Source organism: Lissotriton helveticus, chromosome 1_1 (assembly GCF_964261635.1).
Source record: "Lissotriton helveticus chromosome 1_1, aLisHel1.1, whole genome shotgun sequence".
NCBI lineage: Eukaryota > Metazoa > Chordata > Amphibia > Caudata > Salamandridae > Lissotriton > Lissotriton helveticus.
In genome coordinates, this window is record NC_136057.1 from 405,666,887 (window position 1) to 405,689,398 (window position 22,512).

A 22,512-nucleotide genomic window follows, 5' to 3' on the forward strand; every position below is an offset into this window, starting at 1 on the left:
AGAATGTCAATGGAGACAATCATGCGCACGAATGCATGATTACACCTATTTCCGAGTTAGTGGAACTTTCCCAGGAAGCTGTTGACAGTTTTTTCGAAAGCCTAAATGATATGATGTTCTCGCCAGAACAGAAATAGAGACTTTTGAACAAGCTCGCACACGGCGTTCCCGGAAATTCGGCCTTCAACTTTAAAAATAAAGTCACATGAACAATTTTCCCTCCAGTTCACGGACAGCAATTTTTCAGCAGCCCCAGAATATTTTTGCATATTTTTCGGGACACTATCTTCTGCTTAAAGTAAGAACTATTCTTAGAGAACTAAGGTTTCTAAATTTTAGATAGCTTATAGACATTAGCTGCCCGCTGGTATGTTCATTGTTATTATATTCTGTGATGAAATGGTCTCGAACTTTTCTTCTGTATTAAGAGCCATTTCATGTGTAATTCTCATATACAAAATAGCAATAATGTATACAAATGCGATTACTTTGGCATTTTTCTACAGCTTGAGTGCATACAATACATATGACTGCAATTTTTCCGTATATTTGAAAATTTCAAAATGCATTTATGTATTTTGGGGTGGTAAGGTATACACTATACTCTATAGTATGTTGTACTATGTTATACTATGCATAGATTAGTAAATATGACCATAGTTAGCGTGGAGTGGGTGTGATGTATTCCTATAGGTTCTGAATCGATCCCCCTATTCCTGACCCTATTCTGGTTAAACAAACCAACAAGTTAACTAGCAGTCAGCCCATGAGGCAGAAAACCCCCATGATGCAGATACCGTTATCTGACGCAGTCACACTACGGCACAGGAACGTGTTATCTGATTAGGTCATAACGCTTGCGATCTAATTAGACAAGCGATATTCCTCCAGCCCCTGATAAGGCATACGGAGTTCTCATAACAAATCAAACCTATGACAACCTGGGCAAAACCCTGCGGCCATTGTTTTGATTTCACCGAGAACTTCAGTAAAAGAATGTGCTAACGAACAAGTCGTATGACATCCTTATTGACGTATCTATGTCCATCCTTACGTCAATCTCGGCACCTTAAAGGTATAAATATTACCGATATTGCCCTATGCAAACACACGCGTGGTGACGAGACGGAGCAGCCATACTTGCCGAAGCGAAGAGCAGAGCAGACCCCGCTGGCACAGCCCCGCCTTCCTGACGCGCTGAGAACGAGACGCGCTGATTTCTCCTGCCGAGAGATCCAGCACCGGCGCTTCCGGGTAGCCCTCGCAGGCAGCCTGGAATATCGAGACCAGAGAGAGAGATACCATCCCTCATTCAACCTAGATTCCAGGTACAGAACTGAATAACCCCTCACAGAGAATTCTTTAGTTATTCACTTGGCAAAAACAAACTTAACTTAAACTGTAACTTTCTATTCCCGCCCACGTATTAGACTTAGGTCAGGTACACGGGGTAGGCGTATTTAGAAACACCAGTTGAGTACGTTTAGTCAAATGTATATGTGTATGTAATATATTTTATTCATTTTAAACATCTTATGGCTTAGAAACCATATCAATGTTTTTACAGTATTATTTTATACTTCTGCTTTTAATGTATGCACTTTACTTAACTATAAGTATTGCAATAATAGCGATCCATTTCTCTTGTATGAGAAAAGAGACTGATCAATAAATAACACCTTTTTATTGAACACGCCCGTCTCTTCCTTTTCTCTACAATCTGATGAGACTAAGAATGCACGTACTGACTGAGTAAAATAAATTGCCTTTTGTTCACACGACTCTCGAGATATACTCTTGATTAGGGGAGAGCAAAGTTGTCATGTTCTATGGTTGTCAGAAACTAAATCCCTTCTTGTCTAATCAGGGAAGTTAAGTCCTCCTTGAACATTCGAGAAAGTTTCTAGTGAACTCTGAGCTACGCTGGCAAACCCAAAACTTTAAGTCTAGTATCGACAGTAGTAGACCTAGTTAACGTCTGGTCTAGGCCTTTACTGCTGTAGGTATTATTCCAATGCGCAGAGCCTATTGGGATGATAGGAACTACACTACACTACGTCACACAGAAGCCTTAGCAACTGAATGAGGCAGTCTGCTAGAATGGTCTTACTTCACGTCTTATATACTCTTTATCCTGCCCCAGGCATGTAAGGGAGTTGTACCAATTACATTCCTAAACAAATGGAAAATCTGGAGGGTCAGCAGGTAAGTAGCCTTTGGGGTTTTAGCAGGATATGGGCAAAACATTATAATTACATAGTTCACAAAGGTTAATTTGATTTAGATGGCACTACAGGGCATGGCATGATCACATGTACAGTATCCCAACCCAAAAGTTAATCATTAGGAATGTCCCAAATTCAATCTACAAAAGCCGGACAAACCTATAATTGAAAGCATAACCCATGTAATGAAGAAACATAAAAAAGAAACAGTAACAGAGGATGAACAAGATAAGGCATATGAAAGGAAACTAAAAGTTAATGATGTCCTGAACATTGATTGGCAATCTCAGACAAAGATCGATCAGGGAAATTGGCTTTGCGAGGTCAGTTTCAGGTAAAGAGGTTAGTTTCTTACAGTTCATTCCAGAGTCAGAAAGAAACCTAGTTAATGTATACATGGACTAAGAAGGCCAGGCCACTTTGTTCGCCAGGCTACCTTCACAGGCCTACGTGAGGGCAACACAAAATGGTGGCACAATATAAAATGGAGTCAGTCTCGAGAATTACAGAACCTCAGACCCTCCTTTTGCCATTACGTAGGCAATAACCTAGGACTCATGTTAATCTGAATCTAGGTCTATATCGATATTTATTAGGTCGTCAAGGTGTTGCTGTAACATCATCTTATTATTCTCCTCTTTTCTAGGTACAGGTCTCCGAACACACATAGTAGCACAAAGACTCACTTCTGGTGGACCATTTTTGGATGCTAGAGGCGGAGCCACTTCCTCTTCCATGGCAATTAAGTCAAATGAGAACTTAATTAACATTTACTTTATACAATTGCACTGGAACCGCTTGTGCAACTGTGCCCAAAGTCCGTTCAAAGCCTCTCTGGCAGGCTTCTATCGTCCATCAAATCTGCTTCCATCGTCTTCTTCCGCATTGGGGCTCTCGATTCAGGCCTCTTCATGAAAATAGTACTGCTTTGTTGGAGTGCCCTCCTGGCAAACACCCACAGCTCACTCGAAAGTCTCAATGTCTCAAGGCAGTGCACCAATATCTTTCCTCTGCGGCAGGCACTACAGATACCATGCTCTTCGGTGGTCATGGGTGCAGATGAATGAATGAATGAATGAAGTGGGATTTATGCATGCGCAACTTAGCCCGGTGGGCGTCAAGGCGCCTAACTCAATATCTAGCAGAAAACACCAGGTGACAGGAGCTTACTGATAAGCCTTAATGAAACACCAAATTTTAAGAGCTTTCCTAAAGAGATCCAATGAGGGCTGTGATTTGATCTCCAGGGGAAGTGTGTTCCATAATTGGGGTGCCAAGATGGAGAAGGCCTTACTCCCCCATCTAACCTTCCTAGAGCGCGGGACTACCAGTTGGTTTAGCTCTAGAGAGCGTAGACATCTGCTCGGGACATACCGAGTGAGCAGGGATCCAAGAGCGTCGGCAGGGCCAGCCATGAGGGCACTATAAGTGAGGCAGAGGAGTTTAAAAGACACTCTGAAGGTGATAGGGAGCCAGTGGAGACTCTTCCTTGCCATGGTGGCAGAAGACAGCCATGGCAGGGCCAACACAAATCGCGCCGCCGCATTCTGCACAACCTGTAAACGCTGCAGAAGGCCCTTGTTGGCCCCGGCGTAGAGTGAGTTGCAGTAATCAAGCCTTGAGATCACATCGTGCAGACCCAAGTACAATTAATCGAGAAAGAGCAACAGACTTTCACGCTCAGCAACACTTTCAGGCTCCAACACTCACTATTCAGTGTCAGAGGACGCTCGGGCCGCTGTTTCATGGGTACCACAAATGTAGTGCCTTTTGCAACCTTAGATCCTCCGGTGCACTGCCATTCCGTTAGAGCAAAGGAAAAGGGGGGTGGCCAAAACTCAGGCCAAGGGGCTCAAGGGACTGCACACTGTCAGAGGAAAACTGAAGCCTCAAAACAACAGGGATCCTTCTCTTTCGCTCTTTTGCACTGAAACTCATGTTCTGCGTTGAACAGGCCTCCTTCTTCTCTGGAGTCCACCGCCGTCTAATGAAGCAAGCACGATGCTCTGGAGATACAGTTGATGAAGCACTGGCAATCGCTGTCCAGCTTTGTTACTTTCTGGGTGTTGAGACTGTAGGGCCAAGACGTCCGCCTCTCATCTGTAGATATCATTGATGGGAGTTAGGATTTGTCTTGATCACCGTTCTGCAGGGTATCATTCTTCCTTTGACTCTGGAAGATCCCGCAGAACCTAGTGATGTAGGAAATGTGACACAGTTGTTAGTTTTCTTCCAAGTAAAGAAAAACAATTCCTAGTATTTAACAAGGTGACTGCAAGCAGGTGGCCTGCACTCTTTGAGGGAGTGGCCATACGCCATGGGATTACTCTAGAATGCACTGTTACTCTCATAGGATACAAAGGCCAAGACAGTGCTTCTGGCTTTTTCAATTGGGTACTTTCTATTATCTTCTGTCATCTAAGGGTAGATAGCTACAGGGGAATTCTATCTGTATGTATGTCTTCACACACAATAGCATTGTATAATGGGGTAAAAGTTTCTTGAAATAATACATCTATGTGCTCCTACAATTCTTATCTAGAACATATCAAAGAGGGAAACGTATGAAACAACTTATCAGAGGCATACAGATACCTCCCTTTAACAATGGTGTATTAGGTGCATGATGCAATACAGGCTAATGATCAAAATGTGGGAACAAAAAACAAGAACTAGAGAGTCCTAGTATTTCCATGATTAGAACACATCTGATCCCACCAAAAATTAAAGCAGCAGGAACAAAAGGGAACTGAAAACCAAATTAAAATAGGCATTGAATTTATCATGTTCAAAAAATAAACGTAAGGTATCTCCTATTGAGGTGGAAAACTTGTCTTACTATAGTATCAAGTCAGTTAACCAGTCCATCACTACCTTGACAGTCAGACTGGAAAACATCAAAGTAGGCCTAAAGAAAATTCTTGAAAACCAGTCTAGTCATACAAAAGGGAATTTTACATAATATGGGGGTCCCTGGTACATTACTGCAGTCTGAAAGTGTGAACCTGGACAATGCACCAATAATAATAAATGGGCTGACTGGTGAAAGGAATACGGAAAAGGGAAATGGGACTAGGACACAGCTAAAATCCCCAATAATTAGGCACAATGCGACATCGATCAAGGGGAGAAGCGGCAAAAGAAAAATCTATAGGAAGAACAAGAAATTACTCAGGTGATAGTCAAGTTTGTTACACAACACCAAGAGTATGGGTGATACATAAAAGTCAAAATAGTACACAAATTTTACACAAATTTTAACTCTACCGCTGGCTGCTACACCATATACGGTAATCTCAGCTAATGTTCCAGTTCCTTCTTCAGGGAAAAAGGAAACCTGGTTTCCTTTGAGGAACAAAGCCATACACTACTTAGGACGCAGACTAATGCAATATAGAAATTAGGTCACCTTGTACAAGAGTCACAGATCTATAATTTCATCCTTAGGTCCAATCAAGGAAACATAAATCTAGGGCTGCCTGTTCCTTGAGGGAAGGGGCAGTAACGTGACTAACTGCAGGTGACACACTTTGATCCTGTATATCTCTTTTATTTTTCTTCAATACTATTATAGCCAAATTGACATACACTAGTGAGGTGTTGTCTGTCTTGTTCACAGCATGAAAATATCACATCTGTGAAATTTAGTATCAGAGCAAATCCACACAAGTGTTGTGCAGCTATACGCATCGTCATGCAAATCCCTTCACAACACAGGGGAACTTGTAATAGTATAAAAAGCAGCAACATGAAACAAAAACATACATAAAATGAAAAACACACATGTCAAGCCATCAGATATACGTGCTGTATACCAAGCACAAAAAGCATAGACAAATTACAATAGCACATGTAAATGAGCGGTGACGCGCGCACTTCATGCAGCCCAAAACCCAATATTCGGGCCTGCTTAATTTGTCAGGCTTAAAATTAAAATTACACTTTGTTTTACTTTACACACCCTCCTTTTGACAGCAGATCACCAGTTAGTGGAGATCGGCTGTCAAATACGACTTACTGTGTCGCTTCTGACACACAGGACCAACAGGAACAATTCATAGAAGGACAAAATGCAAAAACGTGAAAAACACACGAACATTTCTTTTCAAAGGAGTCATACAAAAACCACATCTTGCTTCAACATACTGCTGACACTTCACATAACACACAAAATATCAACTGTAACCAACCATCTTCTAAAACTAATGCAACAATTCTTGTTCTGTTAAATGAAAGCAACTTACATGGACATAATTTTTCAAAAACAGAAATACAAATGTCTCACCCCTTTTAGGCCCTGCTTTGAGCGAGGCCGCTCGGGAAAGCACTTCTCGGAGACAAGGCCCTGATTTAATAGGCTGCAGATGTCGACATACATGAAAGCCTAGCACAGTCATCCAAGAGCTAAGAATAACACCTCAGCAGAACATCTGTTTTCACTTACTCCTAACCCCCACCTGACAGACCTTATGGTCAAAATCTGCCTCGCGCACTCCGCGGCTCCTCACTCTGAAGCTGTCAAAGAAAAAAAAGCCTTCCCAATCTTTCTAACCTGCAATAACCAACCCTATCGAAAACCACATACCATATATATGTGTACCCCTGTAGGTACCACAACCCACTCCTATTCCCAGACTCAAAAACATCTACTATGAATAATTCGCAGAACACAACAACACAACATACCAGCTTTAGAACAAATGCTTGTTACCACCCTATGCAATGGTACTCACTTCATCAACCTTAAATGGATGAACGTCTCAGTAGGTCCAGCTTGAGTTAAAACCTTCAACCCTGATATTAAACTCAAACCACTGCACCGGGCACATTGGCTCACTGAGCCATTAAGAGCAACCCCAAATGAGAACAACCTGCAAATTTGTATCATACCTAAATGTATTCATTTACTGAAGCCTAAGGCACTTTAAAAGCTACTCTAAATGAAAAAAATGCTGTTTAAGTAGTCTATTTACCCAAATTCGACTTTGATATTTGTGGCACTTAAAATAAATATCCTATAATTGTGCTACATATTAATCATCCTCAGAATGTTCTTTACAGATTGCAGAGATTGGACATTAGACATATCTCATGTAAATCCTTAGAAAAATGAGTTTTTTACGCCTGCGCCAAGTGAAATTCCATATGCAAATGTTCTCATTTTTGCGGTTCAACACAACTTAAATTAAATTTTAATGCTAGGATGTGATAGTATGAGTATTAAGCTTTATAAATATTAAAAAACGATTTTAAAAGCACTTATTTAAAAAAAAAATTAAAAAAATCCATAATTAGTAATTTTTATTTTAATAAAACCATTTTTAATAATTCCACATATAATAGCAAGCTGCATCCCTTGCCTATCATATTTAGATGCATTCATTCACAAGCCTAAGCACATAAGCCTAACTTGAAACATGACAAATTTTTGCGCCACTTTTATTTAAAAGGACAGTTATTTTAATATTAGTACCAAAAATGTGCTTACAAAAAATGCTTAAAGAAAGGAAACCCTTAATTGAAATGTTTTCCTGTAATACAAAATAATGAACCTTATTTTTGTAACCTTTTTAAAACACTATTCTGAAATGCAAAGGTTCACCTGTGTTTAACTAGGAAAGTGCTGACTGAGTAAACATTCCTGTCTATTCGTGATTGCTTCGTGTTGCTTGCTTAGCGGCAGCAACAGCTGTTTCTTAGTGTTGAAAACGTGGGCACGGTGGCTGTCTATTTAAAACTAAAACTAAGACATTTCAAGTTTCAAAATGCGTGTGCAATACAGCAAAATCCAATGTATTCAGATGATGTGTTTGCCTGTTAATATCTAATACAATGTATCTAAGGAAAATGCTGTAAGTTTATTTTTTGCAAAACACACAATTTCGTTTTTGAGGGCTTTTTTATTCCTAGTGAATGTGAATTTTAATTTTATCTTTAAAGCATTGTACATGTTCATAATTGCTTACTCTATAAATTAAATAGCAACATATAGCTACTTTAGCATATCACATGGTTCATTTCTGGATTTTTATTTCATTTCTGATTAATATTAATGAACTAACATTTTGCATAACAGACTGAAAACATCAAGAAAATACCCCAAAGACACATTTGAGCTCATTTCAGACATAAACAGAAAGGGGTCAAACACTCAGGACACACAATACAGCGCGCTTTTAGTCATTTATTTCATAAATAGTGCCATCGCTATTTACTTACAGAAGTTGCACTAATGGGAAAACCACATAGACATTTAAACACACATTTAACCCACAGATCAATACTCAAGACAGAAACAAAGGACAGCCCACAGACTGTACTTAAACCAAACCATTTGTAAATACTAGTTGTAAGTCATATTTACAAGAAGCGCTTTTCAATAGTGTTCCAAAAAACTGCAAAAACAGCCCCACAGACCTTTATTTCCAAGAAGCCAAGATACACTCAATTCACTAGCTTTGGTTGGCAGAACACCAAAAATTGCTCTGCATATCTCCATTCATAAAATTGCACAGAACAGAGGATCCTTGTATGTATTATGTCCATATTTTAATTCCCTGGGGATACAGAATCACCAAGGAAGAAATATGTTTTTATACCTAAACCTATTTAGGTTTTCCCTCTAGGGGTGCCGGCTAATTTACTTCACATCACACTATGGTACCTTCCAAAAAGCAACACATTCTCTGATGTGAGCTTGAAAACAGGTATGCCAAAAATACTGCAGAATATGCAAATATTATAATCAAAATAGTGCTTAAGGTACTCTCCGTACGTTGCCCGTTCAAATCTTATACAAAGTAGAGAAAAGTCTCCTCATTACCTGCCTACACGAATTGCAATTCGCATATACAAACCTATAAAAATCCAAAGTTGGCCAACACAAATTCCAAAATTCCAAAGCTATACCAAACAAATAGTTGTCCAAATTCTAACTGCCAAGTTCTAAATGACCTAAAGGTCTTTTTTTTAAAAATACTCACGCCAAAAAGGTTCTCAGTCAGGAGTGACATCATGTGGAGGATCAAAATCAGGAAGATCAGAAATATACTGGGCTGCAGAGACAAAGAATCCCCAGAACCTCCGTGCACAGAGTACCTCCTTAGTAGAGTCCTGTCCTGTCCTCCTCAGTAGATTTCTGTCTTCTGACAAGATCACTCCCTCAGATAGCCACTTCTCTGATGAGGCCCGCGTTGGCCGCGCCATTTGAAGAAATCTGAACTCCTTCTCAGGGGTCTCACTGATACTTAGTCCATTCAAACCAATAATAAAGAAATATAAAAGAACATTTTTATTAACCTTAAATGAGGTGAGACTACGTCACACAGAAGCCTTAGCAACTGAATGAGGCAGTCTGCTAGAATGGTCTTACTTCACGTCTTATATACTCTTTATCCTGCCCCAGGCATGTAAGGGAGTTGTACCAATTACATTCCTAAACAAATGGAAAATCTGGAGGGTCAGCAGGTGAGTAGCCTTTGGGGTTTTAGCAGGATATGGGCAAAACATTATAATTACATAGTTCACAAAGGTTAATCTGATTTAGATGGCACTGCAGGCATGGCATGATTACATGTACAGTATCCCAACCCAAAAGTTAATCATTAGGAATGTCCCAAATTCAATCTCCAAAAGCCGGACAAACCTATAATTGAAAGCATAACCCATGTAATGAAGAAACATAAAAAAGAAACAGTAACAGATGATGAACAAGATAAGGCATATGCAAGGAAACCAAAAGTTAACGATGTCCTGAACATTGATTGGCAATCTCAGGCAAAGATCGATCAGGGAATTTGGCTTTGCGAGGTCAGTTTCAGGTGAAGAGGTCAGTTTCTTACAGTTAATTCCAGAGTCAGAAAGAAACCTAGTTAATGTATACATGGACTAAGAAGGCCTGGCCACTTTGTTCGCCAGGCTACCTTCACAGGCCTACTTGAGGGCAACACAAAATGGTGGCACAATATAAAATGGAGTCAGTCTCGAGAATTACAGAACCTCAACTCAATCACTTCTCATGGGAGACCCTAGATGTCTGCCGCCATTTCTTGTTTGAGGGTCACGATATCTGCCCATAGGATGCCAAAGAGAGTCTCCAGGAATGCATGAGTTCATTTCCGCCTGCTGCCGCGGAGCCGGTGCCATCTGCCATACAAGGCTGGGGGGGGTGAGGGGGGAGTTCTTCTCCATGCTGTTCTGGGTTTTTGCCCACTGGCTTGGTGAGAAGGTCTTTTATTGAGGCATCTTTCTTGGTATTTCATGGACTTACCATGGATGATACCAACACCGAGCGGGTGGTAGCCCAATACCTTAGGTTGTGGGCAGCTTAACCTGACAGGCTCACCCGACAGCAGATTATCAATTAATAGTGCTCACAAAGGGCCTACCCCCATAGGAGTGCGTTCCAGCTGGCAAGGTGAGGCTATATGGAGACCAGGGCTCAGATGCCCAGCCAGCAGAGTGGAGGAAGGCCTTGCACTACCAGGCCCCATCGACCCAGTCAACTAGCAGTCTAGCCAAAGCGGCACTCGTACAATGTGATTTGGCCACAGCAGTTCCTGCAGTGATGAAGGGTGCCTCCAGTCAGTCTCCTAGGTGCAGGCACACTACTCAGTGGTTTCTCCTGTGCTAGTGAATGCTTCATCGACCCTCTAGTCCATGGGGGCCATGCGGTTCCTGTGTTTAGTGGGGGTGCCGAGCTTAGCCACTAGGAGTGGGGGCACCCTCCGTGCAGTGCCGTGCTGCAGGGAAGGGTGGGTTAAGGGTATCTCCAGCTCACCTTCAGACGCAGGATGGTGTTGCTTGTCTTTCTCCCAGGAGGTGCCACTGGCCAAGCGGGTGAAACACTTTACAAATGATAGTAGGGCCTGGTCCCGCTCAGCCACAATCTGCCCACAGTTATGATCTCAATGGGACAGGTTCAGCACCGATGGGTTGCACGCACCGATTGCTCCTCTCTCACCAGAAGTCAGCCAGTAGGCGATGACGAATCCCAGTGCCACTGTGCAGCCTCAGTTGCTCTTGCCTTGCTCGCTGAGCACTTTGTCGCTTTCTAAGGTTAGGTGCCCTGTGTAGTAATCCTTAAATAATTCTTCAACAGTTTGCTGGTGAAGCTTCTTTTTTTCATGTCGTATGGAGATATGTACAATATGAAAAGTGATGGTGCCGAAAATGAATGCAGCATTCCACAACTTAAGATCTATCTAAATTAAATCTAACTTAATCTGAATTGCAAAATGACATATTGTTGCGTTTCATCCAACCAGGATTGGTTTTGCATAAAGGAATTCTGCATCTCAGAGAAAAAGGGCTTTTATCCAATGAACCATGGGGAGTTACTCTATAAGCCCATAACATCTTCTTTACTTCGCTTTCCCAAGAAAGTCTTGATTTAGTACACAACTGCAAAGTACCTTTGAGAACTCTATTAAGTCTTTCAACTATGCCATTGCTGGAAGGATGATAAAGGGGAGTGAATTACCTTTTAATGTCAGCAGGTTAGAAAATTCAGCATCTCTTTAGATTTAAACTGCACCCCATTATCAGTTAAAATGGAGGCAGGAAAACTTTCTTGCAAAAAAATCAATAACAGTTTTGGTGTCAACTTTATCCATCACTCTTAATTCAAACCATCTGGAAAATAAATCAACCAACACAACAATGTACTAGATTGTACCACACATCCAATTGATTGGACCCATAATGTTAAGGCTACTTCTTGCCAAGGCAAATGAGGGGAACATACTACACGTAAAGGTGGATTAAAGTTATTTTTTTACTAATCAGCAACTTCGCAATTTATGCAGGACCGTACCATTTTCTCTACAGCATTGTCAACCGCAGGCCACCAATAATGGTCTTTAACTCTAGATTTGGTGCGAGAAATGCCAGGAGGACCCTCATGACATAAGTGTACAATTTTCTCTCTTAATGACTCAGGAGGAATAACTTTCTCATCCCTTAAAAGTAAATGATTATATAAAGTGAGTTCATCTCTTACTTCCCAAAAACCTCTCAAATTATCACAAATATCTTTTTTACTAGAGATGTTCCATCCATAAATAACTTTGGACTTAACTTCAGTTAAAATGGTATCCTCATTATCAGACTTTAATCAATCTTCTTGAGATATACTGTTTTGAAGATCACTATCGATGAGAACATTGGCAACAGAAAACTCATTCCATGAGTTACAATCAATCTCTGTTATAGGTAAAGATAGTCCACTAAGACAATAAGCAATGACATTTTTAGCTCCAGGAACATATTGTATTTAAAAAAAAAATCTTGTAAACGCATAGAAAGTCTGGCAAGTCTGGCAGTGGCTCCGTTAAGACAATCAGTAGTGAGTAACGTAGTAAGAGGTTTGTGATCCCTTCTAACATTAAATCTTTTCCCCACAAAAATGTTCTAGTGTTCTAATGAACAAACAACAGCCAAAGTCTCCCTCTCAATAACTGAATATTTCTCCTCTGTAGGAGTGAGAGACCTGGATGCAAAGGCAATCACAACGTCTTGTTTCATATCAGTAAATTGAGTTAAAACTGCACCAAGGCCCTTTGCACTTGCATCGGTATTAACAAAAGTATGAGCAAAAGGATCAAATCCTTGCAAATTAGGTGCACTGCAATTTGCTTTCTTAATAGAAAGAAACGCTTGCTGACTTTCTTCAGACCAGGAGAAAACAACATTGTTCTTGAGCAAATTCCTCATGGAATGGGTTTTTTCAGAAGTTATTCACAAATTTTGAATAAAATTCAGCTAATCCCAAGAATGTTCTTAAATCATCTTTGTATTTAGGAGCAGGAGCATCAATATTAGCTCTAATCAATTTTGTCTTAGGTTTGATCCCATGCTCACTGATCTCATGCCCTAAATAGATTACATTTTTTTCTGATAATTTACACTTAGAAATTTCAGAAGTAAGACCATTGCATTTTAAAACACTTAAAACCTTCCTCAGTCTAGCATCATGTTGATGGGAGTCACAACCCATTATGAGAATGTCATCTTGGAAAAATGTAATCCCCGGCATATCACCAAATAACTGTGACATAAGTCTTTGAAAAACAGCAGAAGCTAACATAAAAGGCATACGGCGAAAGCGAAAACATCCAAACAGAGCGCAAAAAGCTGCCAAATCCCTACTAGAATGGTGCAAAAAAATTTGATGATATGCTTAATATAGATCAGTCGTAGAGAAACATTTGGCACCACGAGTAAGAGATAACATTTTCATCTATCCTGGGTAACGAATATTGATCCACAATTATAATCTCATTGAGACTCCTCAGATCGACACATAAACGGATTTTTCCATTGCCACGTCTAGCTATGACCAATGGAGAAATCCATTCTGAGGCCTCAACAGGTTTGATAATGCCACTTTCTTGTAATTTGGTCAATTCTTTTTTAACTTCATCTTTAAAAATCATGGGAACATTTCGTACTTTATGAATCTTAGGTATAGCATTACTCTTCACCCTAATGCACAAAAAAAAATTCCCTTGAGTTTGCCAATATTACCCCTAAACACATTAGGAAATTCCTTTTGAACCCAATGTTTCGTGCTTTCACCTTCACAAGCAACAATAACCTGTTCTGGGCTGTTAGGATCACGAATAATATGTAAAGCTCTTTGATTCTTCCAACCCAAAACTGATGGACCCTCATATGCTACATAGTTTACAAATGGCTGTACGATTTTTAAAATAAAAAACTAAAGAATGGTAACCTAACATATCAATTTTGTCACCTGTGAAACTCTCGGGAAGAACATCAGTAGGTTCTAGGTGTGAACCCATGGTATCTACAAATTTAGTATCCCAAATATTTTTTGCAATAATAGTAAAAGGAGGACCAGAATCCGCTGCCACCTGCAAAGGAATACCCCCAAATGTTACTATGCACAAAGGTGTACTTCTGCCCGTACTATTGATATTGAGAACGATATTACACTTCTTGTTCTCCGTACAAATCTGCTCAGAATTGTGAGGTTCAGAATCATAGTCTGAAGAGTTAGTCTGCTTCTGTGAGACAAGTTACCTTTGGTTTTTGTCTAGATTTCTTTCTGCAGACTTTAGCAAAATGACCTAAAATCCCACATTCCAAATATTTTGTAGATCTAGCAGGACATTTATGTGAACTCGCATTATGTGCTTTGCTACCACAACGATAACACGCAAAAGTTGAAGAGTCGTATTGATTCATTTTTGGTTTAAACAATTTTGTAGAATTAAACGTTTTGTTAAAAATATTCTTGGTCTTCCCAGTAAACTCTTTTCCTTTTTTGTGCTCTGAAATTTTGTTGACAGTAAAAGGTTCATTGTGTTTTGATAATGCCTTGGAACTCCTATCAGACAGTTCTGCTTTTTGATTAAGGCAATAACATCCTTTAAACTGGAGTCACCTTCTATCCAAAACCTAGCTTGAATACCTTTATTTTTAGTGCATATGACTACTTGATTGTGAATCGTGTCGTGCAAAACACCAAACTTGCAAGATGCAGCTCAAGTTTTTAATGAAGAAACATACTCTTCCACGGATTCATGTTGTTATTTTTTCCTTCAAAAGAAAGCACGTCTGGTTACGCCTATGCATACAGTAGGAGAATAATGCTCAGAAAGAGCTAAAATAGCTGCTTTAAAAATGTCAATGTCCCCAGGTCTATCACGTTTCTGCATTTGATTTTAGACTCTCAAACCTTCTGGACCTAAGCAATGTAAAATAATTATTTTCTTTCAGGAGACAACATTCCAGTATTGTCTTCTAAAGTAGCTAAATCATTTAAAAAATATTCCTTCCATTTAATAATGGGATCACCAGGTGCTGTTAGAAATTCCTTAGAAGTACTTAAATTAATATTGATTTTGCTACTGGCTCCACTGGAAGTAGTTGCTCTGTCACTAGCATTCATGACAAAGAATGACATAAACATTTTTTACAGGACACTCAAAATAATCAGACAATTATTGTTATAAAATAAAATAAAAAGATTTTTGAAAATCAAAATATACATCTCTCTGTTATCATAAACATATAGGATTATGTGAATGTCGTAGCTATATACACGAGTGTTTGAATGAGAGGTTTTGGCATGTTCTTATTATTTGTTTGCTATAATTTCTTTTCAAGCCTGTTCAGATGGTGCTCATTTATGGCTAGTAGGAGCGCATTCCCATAGTCCATTCTATTTATGATTAGACCCTGAACTAGGGGTTTCCGTGCCTCAGCGGGGATCCACTTAAAGACCTTTCTTAAGCTTCGCATCAATCCAAAGCAAGTGCCCGCGATGTGATTGAGTTTGTTCTTCAATGATAATTTATTATCCATGTAAAAACCCAGGTTCCGCACTGATTTCGTAGGCATTGGGCAGTTGCCCAGGTTGGTTGGCCACCAGTCATGTGCCCAGTGTTCTACCACTTTGCCGAAGAGCGTGATTTCAGATTTGCTGCAGTTTAATTGAAGATGATTGGCGCGCATCCATTTCTCAACCTGGATCATGCAATTATTGAAACGATGTTTTGTTTCATTGGGATCCGGGTCCAGAGTGACTAGAATCTGGGTATCGTCAGCGTAGAACAGAACATCAAAGCCAAAGGCTCTGATTACCCTGGCCAATGGTGTCATATAAATATTAAAAAGCGTAGGACTTAAAATGGAGCCTTTCACCTGCTATGTTTTTGCCAATTTGAACAGCTGTTACCTGATCAGATAGGTAGCTGGTGAACCATTTTAGGGCGGTTCCTCTGACACCAATCTCCCAAAGCCGTTGAATTAAAATGCGAAGGGAGATGGTATCAAGGGCCGCAGACAGGTCGAGCAGGACGAGGATGGTTGATTGGTGATTATCTAAAGCCAATCTGATATTGTCCACAACCTCGACCAATGCTGTCTCCGTACTGTGGGATGCCTGAAAACCAGATTGAGAAGGGTCTAAAAGCCCTTGGTTTTCAAGATGGCTCACAAGCTGTTTATTGACAAAGCATTCAAGCATTTTCCAAAAATATGGGTGTAATGAAATGGGTCGATAGTTTAAAAGGATGTTAGGGTCGGCCAAGGGTTTCTTTAATATTGGTCTAATTCTTGCTGCTTTCCATGTTGTAGGGAAGTCTGCCTCCGAGAGGGATTTGTTGAAGAGACCGGTCAGACATTCTACCAGTGCTGGCGCTAGTATGGAGAAAAGTTTAGAGGAGACATGATCGGTGGGAGACCCGGACTTTATTTTCAGCCCAACTGACATGGTCGCATCATTATCAAATTTTTCAGGATATATGGTGGTTCACATGACAAATTTGCCAGAGCTTCGGGTTGTGTTGTAATTTGATGGGAAGGAAAAGAGCGGTGGATGGCAGTAATTTTTTCCTCAAAGAATTCCGAAAGAGCGTCGGTCCACTCTTGGGAGTTAGGTATTGTTGACGGGTTGCTAGAAGTGGTGAACTCCCTTAAATTTTGATACAGTTCTTTGGAGGAATTTTCAGCTTTGTTTAGTTGCTTCGTGAGAAATGCTTGCTTTGTTGCCCTTATGTCACGCTAATAACTGGTATGCAGTGCTTTATATGCTTTGTGATCAGCCTGGTCTTTGCTTTTCCGCCAGTTTTTCTCAGCGACTCTGGTAAGGGATTTGGTGATTTTTAGTTGCTCAGTAAACCAGGGGGCGGTTCTGACCTTGCATTTGGCTCTACTCCAAGGAGCAATTTTATCCAATGCTATCTCGATAGCTTTATTGAGATGGTGTGCTGTTACTGAAAAGATGGTGGCACGCACACAACATAGAGGTTACGTTGTGTGACCCAATGATGTCACGATTCTTCCCAAGGTGCTTTGAGATGAATAGACAGCGCGTGAATGCTCCTTGGAAGCTGCAACCAAGCATCTAGGAATGAGAAGGATTGTTGAAGCCGGTAAGGTTGTAATGGTTTAAAATTTAAAACAACCGTTGGTCAGGAGTGCGAACGCGAGGACCCAAAGGTTGTTAGTTCTCACTACCCATCCACCCCCAACCCCCTCCCCCCCACCCCCAATTTTTTTGTTGTTAAACTTGCACTGATTCGCATCCACAAAACTCACCATTCAGGTGAATTCATTTGCTAGCACGGCTGTCTTCAGCTGTAGAAATGAACTGGCTCTTCATGAATAAAGATCTCCACAAAGTTCAGGAGACGGCGTGTTAGTAAAAGCAGTGTAGTAACACCTTAAATTGATGGATAAAGATGCCTCTAACTTGACTTGAAATTTAAGTCATTCGAAGGTAGACAAGATTAGAGGTAGCTTGTAGAGTACTTGCTAGGAGAGTCCTGAAGAAAAAAAAAATCAGTATCCCAAATCGTCGCCAAATCGATGTAGTAATCCTTAAATAATTATTCAAGAGTTTGCTGGTGAAGCTTTTTTATTAATGTCGTACGGAAACATGTGCAATATGAAGAGTGGTGCTGCCAAGAATGAATGCAGCATTCCATAACATTAATGTTTAGAGAAGGTGACCAACTGGATGAGTCTTTCCTGTCTAAAATTGAACAGGGATAAAACCAAGCTTAGCTGAACACCCCCCCGTTCAATACGAATTCACTGTGGCCCATTTGCCTCAGCCCGGTCCAGTTCGAAAAAACGAAATTAAAAGCCTGGGCATCTGGCTGGATAACTCTCTTAACTTTAACCACCAAGCAGCTAAAATCTCAGCCACCTGCTATGGCTTACTCAGATTACTACGGAAAATCCTTCCCCTGCTCCCATTTCAGGCAGGACAAATTATGGCCAAAGGTCTCATTCTATCATGCCTGGACTATGGGAACGCCCTCTATCTAGGGACCCCTCAATCCACCACTCGCAAACTCCAAATTATCCAAAATTGTGCAGAAAGCACACTCCTTCAGATTCCCCGCCGACACTCAATTAATCCAGGATTAAAGAGCATGCATTGGCTCCCGGTCAGGGAAATAATTCATTTTAAGGCCCTGTGCATGCTCATAGGGCCTTCTGGAAGACTGGCCCGCCCATTTGCCAATCACTGATCACTCCCTACCAACCCAATAGACAGCTTCGATCAGCATCGTCCTTCCTCGCCCTAGTCCCCAAGATCAAAAGAGCTGGGTGTGGTGGCCGCTCTTTTGCCTACAACTCAGCTAAATTATGGAACTCTCTCCCCCTCCACATGCGGGCAGAACCCAACCTGCTACCCTTCCGTAAACTTTTAAAAACTCTGCTCTTTAACAAACCTGTATAGACCCTAACGGCCTCACTGCCCGCATTTTGTCTGCAGCGCTAGGACGCCTCAGGGTAGCTACCGCGCTCTACAAATGGTCTTTTCATTTAATTCATTTCAGTACAAATACAGAGAACCTGGAATGTAGAGTGTTCATAGTACTCCAGCCATATAACATTCCATTAAGACCAATAAAAACATACACTATGAAACACGTAAAAGAAAATAACTTACCAAACTACCCATACACTACACCCCGCTAGCTGTGCACCCAGTCAGCCATGTGTGTGCACTTCGGGCGCTTTCACTGGTGGCACTGGGGAGCCACATGGGAGATAATCCGATGATGGGAGTGTGGATTGCGCAGTACTCGGCAGTGTAAATCTGGACTTGCATTCCATCACCTCCGGGCTGCTGCCATGTTAGGTGCAGGTGGGCCGAGGCATGGAGCAGAAAAGCCACGAAATCAGCGAAGGGACTTGTGCCGTTGTCAGAAAGGCAACTGCAGGCCTGCCCCTCTCCTGAGGTGGTTCAGATGCTGTGTGTCGGTCGGGATACTCATCTGCCAGGAGTAGCAGGTCAGCCGTGTTGTTTGTATGGTGAATCACTAGGACGTTCTGTTCATACTGTTGTAACTTACCCAGTGTCCGCACCGGACTGCATGGTCATCCTTGTTCGTTATTCATAAAACTATGGACACAATGGTGTGGCTTGTTTTTTTTGTTTGGGTTATAAAATGCCAATACATAGCTACACACTGAGGATAATTAGTAATCAATATTCTGTGTCTATTGTCTCGGACTGCGCTCGTAATTGATGGCTGAAGAGGCAACTTTGTATTTTAACAATACACTATGTTCCACTCTGTCTTTCAGGAGATTCTTAAAGCAATGGACGATGATGAATTTGGCGGTTTCGAGGTAAGTGCTTCAAACAAATAAATGATTAGCTTAACGGTTGAAATGTTACAATATGATAGGCATATAAATGGGACAGGAATTGTTTACTCCATAGTGCATGATAGTTGCAAGACACAGAGGTGGGAATAGTTATACTAAAATGTTCACGAGTTCCAAAACAGAAACGCATAAAAATCCGCAGAAACATGAAAGGGTGATAATAAGTGAAATTTTATATATATAAATGCTCGTCCAGAAATTCAAGAAATCAAGAAATTCACTGACATTATGAATGAACAGATACGCAAACATAAAGAAAAAATAAAGTTACGAAAGGCAACCAAATTTACTCGGGACGCAGATGACTATCGCTTTGGGAGGATCTTTACTTTTTCGCGTAAATATAACACAGCAAAAAGGCAGGCATATACAAAAAAGAAAAAGGCTACGGGGAGCAATTCCAGTAATGTCAATACTTTGTCTGCCTTAAGCTCCAACACCAGAGCACCAGACGCTGCTAACAATGAAAATAATGAAAGTGGCAGTGATATTTCATCTATAACAAGTGCACCCAGTATAGATTCTTTGTCATCTTGTTCTTCCAACTCGGAGTTAAACCTAATAGGACTGGAAACACTCAACCTCCAGCAAGAAATGGATTTTGTAGTGGAGGAGAGGCTTCAGACTTTAAGGTCATGGCAACCCAACTCGCAAATAAACAGAGGAGGAACCAGCGTCGAAAAGCACGACGTCGCAAATGGAAACAACAACGATGCTCAACTGCAACAAAAAAAGAAGAAAAAAACATGGGGGAAACGACGTTAATGGATAATACTATTATCAACCTTTCCAATGTCACCCTAAATAAAGCGGAAGAGCAACTATTATTATTGGGATTAAACTACTCACCGATACAGAGTTTTAACTATGCCATGACCAGGGTTGATTTATTCTGTTTTATCAGGAAACTTAAATTGAAAAAACATTTCGCTTTACAATCAGCCAAAAAATTAAATAACACTGACTTTGTGGGCGAAGATAATGCATCTGGCAGCGTCAGCCAATTATGTGCTGCAGACACACATACTTTCCTTGATGCAAATGATCTTCTTGATTCTCCAGACAATGAAGAAATCGATCCTGATGAAGCCACTCAAAGCCGCCTGAGGAAAATATCTATTTCCCAAATAGGAGCAGGTTTGAGTCCATTCAAAAGAAAATCGAAGTACATGCCTCTGATGCCAAAAGATGCAATTGACATCTTTCACGACTGCGTCACCAATGACATTAAAAAACTTTACACTAAGGTTAACAACAATCACAAAAAACGAAAAAAAGAGAAACACGTCAAATGCGCCTATGACAAGCTGATGAAAAAGTTAGCAGACAACCATGAAATCGTGATCAAAAAATCAGACAAAGGTGGGAATTTAGTAATTTGGCCCAAACAGGACTACATTAAAGAGGCCAAACGTCAACTTGATGACCCCGAGTGCTATGAAAAAGCCTCACACAAAGATTATGACAATGCTAAACAAAAATTGCACAAGATGCTAAGCCAGTGGAAAAGAGATGGCTTAATTTCAACGGAGGAACACAAATTTATGTGTATTGATTTTCCTGTCTTGCCATCCCTTTACCTTATCCCAAAGGTTCACAAAGCAATACAACCAACGCCTGGAAGGCCTATAGTGTCTGCTATCGGCAGTGTGGGCGAAAAAGTGGGGGAGTATATCGATTTTTTCCTCCAAGACTTTGTGAAACAACTTCCTAGCTTTATACGTGACACTAGCGATTTCATTAGTAAAATTGCAGCTATTAAATGGGATAAAGACATGTGGCTTATTTCATTAGATGTGGAGGCGCTTTATACAAGCATAAATCACGGACAAGGACTTTCCGCAGTGAAATGTTATCTTTCTAAACGAACAATTAAGCATTATGAACACAATAAGGTCATTTTGTGTCTCATGGAATGGTGCCTCCACAATAATTTCTTCTCTTTTGGGAAAGAGATTTTTAGACAACTCAGAGGGGTGGCGATGGGGGCCTGCTTCTCTCCCAGCTATGCGTGCTTACACGTTGGCTGGTGGGAGGAGCAGGTCCTCAGGGTGCACCACAAAGAGTGGATGGATAACCATGTAATTTGTTTCTTGAGGTACATTGACGATATTTTTATCGCTTGGAGAGGTACTAAAGAGCAAGCCCTTACATTCATACATGAGATAAATTGCAACAGTCTCAATCTTAACTTTACGGCGCATATAGATAAAAATAAAATCCAATTTCTAGATGTTGAAGTATATGTTGCCAATGACACCCTTAATACTACTCTACACAGAAAATCAACTGCAGGCAACGCTACGCTGCATGCAAATAGCATGCACCCCAGACACACCATTGCAGGAATTCCATATGGTGAAATTCTGAGGTTAAAAAGAATTTGCAGTTCCCCATCTGATTATGAAATCTGTCTCAAAGACCTTATGACACGGCTTAAAGCAAGGGGGTATTCTGATGATATTTTAAAAGCAGCTCTCAATAAATCCTTGTCTCGATCTAGAGAAAGTCTTTTTCCTGCTATAACTACTGTTGAAGAAACCTCTATTGTTACAGATTCTCCAGTAGAATGCCCTCGCCTGATTACTACATACAGTAGGGAAGAAAGGATAATTAAATCCATCATTAATAAAAACTGGCCAATTGTCCTCAGTGACCATGTTCTTAATACTAGATTGCCGGCCACTCCTACTGTAACTTTCAGACGTGCTAAAACTATGGGGAATTGTTTGGATAAAGCTGCACCAGAGCTCAAAATGAAAAAATCTTGGCTACAACCGAAACAGGGTTTTTTTAAATGCACAAGCTGCCGTGCCTGCAAATTCGGTACCACCACCTCACATTATTCGACTCCATTTAGCTCCATTTCCAAGCCTATTTTGGGAAATTACTCCTGTAGAACTGACCATGCTGTATACGTTCTGGCATGCACCTGTGGGCTCAGATATGTCGGCAGTACCAAGCTCCAGGTGCATGTCAGAATACTACAGCATTTACGGGCCATTCTACATAGTGACCCGGCATATCCGGTCGCCCGACATTTTAAAAGGGCACACAATAATGACCTTTCTTGCTTGAGTTACTTCGTGATTGGATCAGTCCCACCACAGAAAAGAGGGGGTGATCG

General features: G+C 40.7%; 1 protein-coding gene across 3 annotated transcripts in view; it reads left to right on the forward strand.

Annotated features, from left to right (window-relative positions):
• Window positions 1-22,512, forward strand: part of CCDC91 (coiled-coil domain containing 91) — a 1,837,163-nt gene that overhangs the window by 282,753 nt on the left and 1,531,898 nt on the right. For all 3 annotated transcript variants that reach the window (XM_078673757.1, XM_078673758.1, XM_078673759.1), the window contains one exon: window positions 19,302-19,346. In XM_078673757.1, the coding sequence (XP_078529883.1) occupies window positions 19,317-19,346 (30 nt within the window). In that variant the 5' untranslated portion in view covers window positions 19,302-19,316. The remainder of the gene's footprint in view (window positions 1-19,301; window positions 19,347-22,512) is intronic.